Here is an 8,275-nt window from a genome sequence, read left to right on the forward strand (position 1 = left end):
AAATTAGCCGGGCATGGTGGCAGGTGCCTGTAGTTCTAGCTACTCGGGAGGCTGAGGCAGGAGAATTGCTTGAACCCGAGAGACAGAGGTTGCAGTGAGCAGAGATCATGCCACTGCACTCCAGCCTGGACGACAGAGTGAGACTCCATCTCAAAAAAAAAAAAAAAAAGTAATTAGGGTTTTCCTGTATAGCCTGTCTTTTTCCACTTACCAGGGCAGTTGCCAGTATTTAACCCTGTTCCCTGCCCCCCATAGAAAAATGCCTGTGCTATGCTGAAGGACGGGACTGCAGGCTCGCACTTCATGGCCTCTCCGCAGTGTGTGGGCTACAGCCGCAGCACAGCGGCCCCCCTCACGATGACTATGTGCCTGCCTGACCTGAAGGAGATCCAGAGGGCTCTGAAGCTCTGGGTGAAGTCACTGGATGCCCAGTCGGTCTATGTTGCTACTGATTCCGAGAGTTACGTGCCTGAGCTCCAACAGTTCTTCAAAGGGAAGGTATGTGCGGGCCAGGTGGGAGTACAGCAGGAAGGGAATGAAAGGAGGAGTCAGGGTGGTCCCACTGCCCACTGCATGCTTCATGGGCTCCCCTACAAGCCTTTTGCCTGGATCTACCGTTCCTCTCCAGTTCCTACCTTCCTTCAAACCCCAGCTCAGAGGCCTCCTCCGCAATCTTTCCAGGTTTTCGTCCGCTCCTGGAGCTCGCGTGTCCCCGCTGGGACCTTCGCGGCCCTGTATCATTTCTTCTCTTGGGCACTTTCTGTACTGTATGAGACGGGTGTCGAAACATGTCTTACTTCCTCCCAGGAGCTGTGGGCTCCTTGAAGGCAGGATCCAAGGCTGACTTACTGTTACATTCGTTGATGTCTAGCCTGGTGCTTCAACCTCTTTGGGACTGAAACCCTGCCTTACCATCACCAGTGTCTAGGACAGTGCCTGACACTTAGTAGGCAGTCAGTTTGTTGAATGAGGATGTAGAGAATGGGCTCTGGGGAGAGATCCAGTATAGTGGAGGAGTTAGTAACAGAGACTCTGGAGTCAGAGAACTTGAATTTACCCACTGTGCAGCCTTGAAAAAGTTATTTGACCTCTCTGTGCTTCTGTTTCCTCATCTATAAAATGGGATTGAACAGTACCTATCTCACAGGGCAGTTGTGAAGGTCAGATGTAAAGAAATTGAAACAGTTCCTGCTACAGAGCAAGTGCTCAATAAAGTTAGCTATCATCAATAGTAGAAATTGGTGGCTGATGAAGGAAGGAAAGGATCTTTGTGCTTATAAACCCTTGAAGAAGCTATGAATAGTGAGTATTCAGTACATGAGTAAATACTAGAATGTTATTGGTCAGTGCTTACTGTATCAGTGAAGAGTAATACTCAGGTAATGAGTACGTATTGATAAAATAACTGAATTAGTATTAAGCATTCCATAGGGCTTTGTAGGATGAGTGAAAACTGTAAATGCTGTGCAGGCCTTAAGAGGCAGACACTGGGTGCCATTGGCTTTATATCAAGGGCCTCCCCTTCTCTCTCACCCCAGATACACAGGAAGCTCCAGTGCAGAGAGGAAGTGCTAAGTCAGCACATTCTAATCTCCTCCCCACCCACTGAACAGAAAATCAGAGCTGGGGCTGGGCACAGTGGCTCGTGCCTGTAATCCCAGGCCAAGGCAGGAGAATTGCTTGAGGCCAGGAGTTCAAGACCAGCCCGGCCTAACATAACAAGACCCCATCTCTATTAAATAAATAAATAAATAAATAAATAAATAAATAAATAAATGCAGAAGAAAGATATAATTAAGAGAAAATCAGAGCTGAGAGACCTCAGGGGTCGTCTAACCCCTCTTTTATAGCTGAGGAAACCAAAGTCCCAAGAAAGGATAGAGTTTACCCAAGCAGTCCCAGAGCTAATTATAATGGGCATGACACAGAGTGGGTAAGTTTCAGAATGTGAGTGGAATTGTTTGGGGGATTTTGGCCATGATTAAACTGGTATTATTTCTTTGCTACAATCCAGATAGCAGGATGATGATTCTTGTTACATCAGAAATCTCTGTGGAACAGCAAAGCACTTTCAGCCCCAACTCTGCCCACATTCCCCTCACCTACCTACAACCCCCAACTACCTCTGTACTAAGCTGAAGCATTTGGAGAGTCCCAGGGAGTTTTTTTGTGAGTTTTTGGAGTCTGTATCTGTTGTACCTTGAATCTCTTGCCATTTTCTATTTCCTGTCCCTATGCCAGTCTTCTCGTCCCTCCCCACCCCTCAACTCCCTTCTCCATGGGTTCAGAGGCCACCCTTATCCTGAACTAAGCCTTGCTCCTCCATTAAGCTGGTCCAGTGCTGAGTAGGGGTACCAATAAATAAGATGTGGTCCTGCCTTCCAGGGCTCACATTCTAGACCCAGGAAAAGAGACTGCAGGGAGCTAATAACGTGTGTCACAAGGTAGGTTCAGGAGCTTGCTAGAGAGATGGGCAGGTCCATTCATTCACCTGTCCCCTCACCAGATTTTTACTGGGGCAGGCTCTGTGCTGCACCTGGCCAGCAGTGGAGAACAAACCGACACAGCTCTAGCCCCAGTCAGGGGCAGGAGATGATGCTAATCAGAGAATCACTAAGGGGTGAAAACTATAAGCAGAGATGTGTGCTCCAAAGTAGAGCAGCAGGGTTCTGCGAGAGTGAAGAGCAGAGGACTCTGGCCTAGGCTGGAGGGCCAGGGAGTGCTTCCCCAAGGAGGTACCACTGAAGCTGAGATTCAAAGGAGAGCTAGGAGCTAACCAGGTGAAGGGAGGTGCACCCTGAACGGCACAACATGTGCAAACGTCCTGAGGAGGGCAGGAGCCTGGGTAGGGGCTGGAGCTCAAGGAATGATGGGGGTGGGATAAGAAGAGGCCCAACGAGGGCCTTGTAGGCCACGTTCACAATATGTCATCCATATCTGAAGGGCAGTAGGGCATCATTAAAGGGTGTTACACTTGGAGGGTGGGAAGGACAGGTGCAAGGTTATCTCAAAAAGTTTCTTCTGGCTGCTCTGTGGTGAGCAGACCAGGAGAGGCAGTGAGGGGACCAGGAAGAGGCTGTTGCAGTCCATCAGGCAAGAGATTGTGATGATCAGGCCCAAGGAGTGGCGGTCCCTCAAGAGAAGGGTTCACCTTTGGGGAATATCTTGGGAGTAGATTGGACAGACCTTGGGCTTGGATTTGGGGTAGATGGGAGACGGAGGCATCCAGCCCAGAACTGGAAGGTGTGGGGCTCTCTGTTCCTCTATGGTTTGGTGGGGAAGTCCATCAGGCCAGGGTTTTAGGAAAAACAGAACTTGAGCTTAGCCTTAAGAGTCTCGTCAGGCCAGGCACAGTGGCTCATACCTATAATCCCAGCTATTTGGGAGGCTAAGGCAGGAGGGTCACTTGAATCTTGGAGTTCAATACCATTCTGAGCAACATAGCAAGACCCCCTCCTCTTAAAAAATTGTTTTAAATTAACCACATCCGTGGTGGTGCACACCTGTAGTCCCAGCTACTTGGGAGGCTGAGGTGGGAGGTTGCTTGAGCCTGGGAGGTTAAGACCTGCCTGGGCGGTGTAGCAAAAACCTATCTTAAAAAATAAATAAAATAAAAAAGTCTGGTCGGTATGTTAACGGGTGAAGAAACAGCATTCCAGGCAGAGGGAACAGCACAAGTGAAGGCATGAAGGCGTGAATGGTCTGTTTGGAGCTGAGGCTCCTGGAGCAGGGAAGGGTGGAGTGGGCCTAAGCAACAGCTGGGCAATGCTGCCCTCGGACACCGAACCACATCTTCCTCCTCTCTGCCCCTCCTTTTGTGTCTATAACCCAGGGAAGAAGGTTGGGGGTGTGGATGGCAGGCCTTGGCCTGCAGCCACCCCAGCTTATATGCTCTGCCCTTCCTCCTGCAGGTGAAGGTGGTGAGCCTGAAGCCTGAGGTGGCCCAGGTGGACCTGTACATCCTCGGCCAAGCCGACCACTTTATTGGCAACTGTGTCTCCTCCTTCACTGCCTTTGTGAAGCGGGAGCGGGACCTCCAGGGGAGGCCGTCTTCTTTCTTCGGCATGGACAGGCCCCCTCAGCTGCGGGACGAGTTCTGATTCTGGCCTGAGCACCAGGCCCTCTGATCCTGGAGGGACCAGAATCTGAGCTGGTCCTTCCAGCCAAGCCTGGCAGCCAGAGGTGCTCCGGGATTGCAAACTCCTCTTCTCACCTGGCAAAGATGGAGAAGAGTGCCAGGAGCCCCTGGAGGAGGGAGACGTTCCATATCCCAGGGCATAGGACTTCCAAGTTCCTAGGAGCAGGAGCATCTCCCATTGCACGTACTTCCTGCTCTTCTGGGAATTTCTCACACCAGCAAAGCAGTCCAGCCTCCATCTTTCGGTCCATTCTGCTCTGAGCAGCCTGGGATGCTGAACTCTTCAGAGAGATTTTTTATAGGGAGATTTCTATAATTTTGATGCAAGGTCATGACTACCCTAGAACTCTCTGTAGTTTTTGAAAATCAGTGAATTCTATTAACGTAGATACCTAAAGTGACCTTAACTGAATGTGGACGAGGCTGGGGCTGGTGTGAGTCTTTTGGCTGCTTTTCAAGGTGTCCCCCAGTGTGGCCCTCAAGAGCCATCCCTACTGCCTGGCCAGAGCCATTGTTGTCCCCCACTTCCTAGGCCATTTCTGGAGCTTGGGGGATGAACATTGTCCTGCATTATAAACACTATGCAAATGGAAGTTATTGGTCGTAGTGCTGTGCAGCGCTCTGTGGGCGACCAAGTGCCACTCACATAGCACGTTCCTGGCAAGGAGCACATACCATCAAGTCAGACTATCATGGTATTGTTCTCACAGTCTTTTGTTGTTTGGTGGCCACTGCAAACCTGGCACCATCAAATCTCTTCTGATCTCTTGCCCCAGCAGGGCCTGGTTGGTAGAATGTTGGCATTAGGTTGATATCTAAAGCCTGTTCTCCCAGCCTCCTCCTGCAGCTGGAGCCTTCAGGCCATATTCTCACAAGGGAACATTTGCCAAGGTTCTGACCACATAGAAGATGCCCAGCGCCCAGAAGCCATCGGAATTATCAGTGGAGAAGCACCTTTTGACACTTCCCTTCCGATGTAATCTCTGCCAACACCATGAGGCTTGAGGTGCTCTAAGTCGTGAGTGTTTTGGTCTCTCAGATGCTGCAGTTTTAATAATCCATGACTCCCGAGAGCCCATGGTTTTTTGACCTTGTGGTTCTAAAATTCCATGTCTGACCCCTGTAGATCTTTTCCCCACCATGTCACCTCCATTGGCTTTTGATCCTGGAAAGGTGGCAGAGCCTCCACTGAGCCAGGCCAAGAGCTCCTTGCTGGGCCTTCTCCCTTGGTTACCTGTGGGAGGAAACATTTTTTTGTCAGGCGCAGCCTGGGTCAGTGCTCAGAGGTCACAGGGTATCAAAGATCTCAAACACCAAAGTCAGCATTTGCTGCATAGAGCTACCACCCAACTCTAAGCAGGAGAAACTGTACAGAACGGGCCTTGCTATTTTTCCCTTTTGGGAAAACAATGAAGTATTTTAAGTCCTGGGTGGACTGAGAGATGGTTTGCCTGTCCAGACTTGCTCTCAAGCCTCATCCAGAGAAAGAGCTGCAGATGAGGGAGACTGTACACTCTCTGCCGCCACTAGGTTGTAAGCCTGTGGCTGGCTGGCTGATTTCATTTTGGAATTCATTTGCCATCCACAGCCTTACACTAGGCAAACACTTTAGAGTCTGGGACTCCAGTGGGGCCATCTGATTTTTTTTTTCCCCCAAGACAGGGCCTTGCTCTGTCTCCCAGGCTAGAGTGCAGTGGCATGATCATGACTCACCTTGACCTCCCAGGCACAAGCGATCCTCCCGCCTCAGCCTCTCTGAGACTGCACACCTGGCTCCAAATCACCTTGATTCACATCAGCAGTAATAATCACTTGTGTTCTGAAAGAAAGAGCACCAGAAGTTCTAGCAAAATTGAGTTGTGTTCTGTGAGCTAGCACTTTTTCCTCTGGCCCAATTTTCTTACCTATAAAATGTTCAAAGGCCCAGATCAGCTAAAGCATGTATGTAAGAGCATGTTGTAAACTTGAAAGAGACAAAGGCACAAATGTGGCTGTTGATTAATTTGACTGCCTCTCATTGCTGGTCACCTCCATGCCAGGCCCTGTGCTTGCTAAGTGCTTTATGGGCATTCTCTTATTTATTCCCCAGCCCTGGGAAATAGGAGCTGTCATTATCCTTCTCTTTCTGCACAAGGAAAAATTAATGCCCTGAGAATTCTCATAATTTTCCCAAGGCTGCCCAGCTTGTGGTGTTAAGCCAGAATTAGACCTCCCAGAGCCAGTTCCATTAGCCGCCATGCTCTGCTGCCTCTAATTCACAGAATGCACTTTCCACCCTGTGTGCCATGGAGGCCTCCTATGGAAAAATGATCAGCCACCTTACCTTCTGTTGGGTTCCTGCTGTGAGTCTGCCTATGCCAGAAGGATTAAGGAGGGGAGGTTACCCAAGAAACAAAGCCCACATGTAGCTTACAGCCCCCATTGGATAGTTACTCAGTACAACAGTCATTCAGCAGGTGTTTGTTGATCACCTACTATGTGTCAGGCTCTATGCTAGGTACTGGGAATGCAGGAGAGAATCAAGCATAAAGTCTTTGTTCTCAAGGAAGTTGCATTCTAGAAAGTAGCAGATGTAATAAATATACTGTGGGAGGTGTTGATAAGTGCTATAAATAAATATAAAGAGTTTGGGAGCAAAAAGAGGGAGTGGATCTATTTTAGATAAGGAGCCCAGGTAAGACCTCTCTGAAGAACTGCCATGAAGGAGGGAGGGAGCACATTCCCGGCAGAGAAAACAGCACATGCAAAGGCCCTAAGACTGGAGTGTGTACCTGAAGAGCAGCCAGGAGGCCAGCATGCCTGGAGAGGCAGGCTTAGGCAGGGAACCGAGCAGCAGATCAGAGCAGGCGAGCTGACATTCTGCAGCCTGGACAGCCATGGCAGGCAGCTTTTAGTTGGAGAGAGAGGGGAAGCTTCCTAGGGTTCTAAGCAGAAGAGGGGCATGAGCTGATTCACGTTCTGAAGGACCTCTCTAGCTGGTCAGTGCCGAGGAGGTTGGAGAGAGAAAAGGTGAAAGCAGAGAGACCAGTGCAGGGCTGTTACAGTGTTGCAGGTAAGAGACTGGGGTGCTGGGCACCCCTAGACTAGGACTCCAGTGCCCTCCTCTCCCAAGAGACAAAGGCCATTGCATTGAAGAAAGTGGGAAATGATTAGATTCTGAACATATATAATTATTTTTCAGTCTTTTTCAAAGATACAAATATTTACATAGTTTTAATTATGCAATATATACAAATTAATGTCCTATTGTTTTACTTAATAGTGTATCATGTTTTCCCTGTTGGTATGTAGCCTGGATAAATGCTCTTGATTATAAAAAAATCTACCAAGGAGTGTTCCATAGTTTATTGTTTTCCTATTATGAGAATTTAGGCCAAGTACGGTGGCTCATGCCTGTAATCCCAGCACTTTGGGAGGCCGAGATGGACAGATCACTTGAGGTCAGGAGTTCAAGACCAGCCTGGCCAACATGATGAACTGTCTCTACTAAAAATACAAATAATAATAGTAGCCAGGCGTGGTGGCACATTCCTGTATTCCCAGCTACTTGGGAGGCTGAGGCAGGAGAATGGCTTGAACCTGGGAAGTGGAGGTTGCAGTGAGCTGAGATGGTGCCACTGCACTCCAGCCTGGACGACAGAGCGAGACTCCATCTCAAAATAAACAAAGGAGACTTAATGTGTCCCCAGTTTTTCACTATTGTTATTTGAAAAAATATTTGTAAGAGGTTTTCTTTATTTAAAATGTTCATTAGTAAAGTTGTTGGACAGAAAGCAAAAAAAAAAAAAAGTTGACTAAGATAAATTCCTAGAAGTGAATTTGTTGGATCAAACACCTAAAACTTTTTGTTATGGAAGAATTCAAATATAAATTAAAAGTTGTGAGTAATAAAATGAACTCACAGTTTCAACAATGACCCACATTTTACCAGTCTAGTTTAATTTACTCTCCTACACCCAAGTCTGTTTGCTAGAGTCTTAAGGAAACCCTAAACGTGTTTTGAAAGAAGAGCCAACAGGATTTGCTGACATGCTGAATGTGGACTGGTAGGGAAAGAGGAGTCCAGGGTGCTCCAAGATGGAGGGCCCAGGCACCAGGGAGTTGTTCCTGACTTGCAGAACGACCTTGAAGCAAATC

General features: G+C 48.4%; 1 protein-coding gene across 2 annotated transcripts in view; it reads left to right on the forward strand.

Moving 5' to 3' along the window:
• POFUT1 (protein O-fucosyltransferase 1) overlaps window positions 1-7,473 on the forward strand; it is a 33,284-nt gene extending 25,811 nt beyond the window's left edge. The window contains exons 6-7 of one of the 2 annotated variants that reach the window (XM_010352769.2): window positions 256-498; window positions 3,912-7,473. In XM_010352769.2, coding sequence (XP_010351071.1) covers window positions 256-498; window positions 3,912-4,100 — 432 coding nt within the window. In that variant the 3' untranslated portion in view covers window positions 4,101-7,473. The remainder of the gene's footprint in view (window positions 1-255; window positions 499-3,911) is intronic. The other variant, XM_010352771.2, reaches the window with a different exon arrangement.
• The last annotated feature ends 802 nt before the right edge of the window (window positions 7,474-8,275 follow it).

The sequence above is a fragment of the Rhinopithecus roxellana genome, chromosome 13 (genome assembly GCF_007565055.1).
Source record: "Rhinopithecus roxellana isolate Shanxi Qingling chromosome 13, ASM756505v1, whole genome shotgun sequence".
In the NCBI taxonomy this organism is placed as follows: Eukaryota; Metazoa; Chordata; class Mammalia; order Primates; family Cercopithecidae; genus Rhinopithecus; species Rhinopithecus roxellana.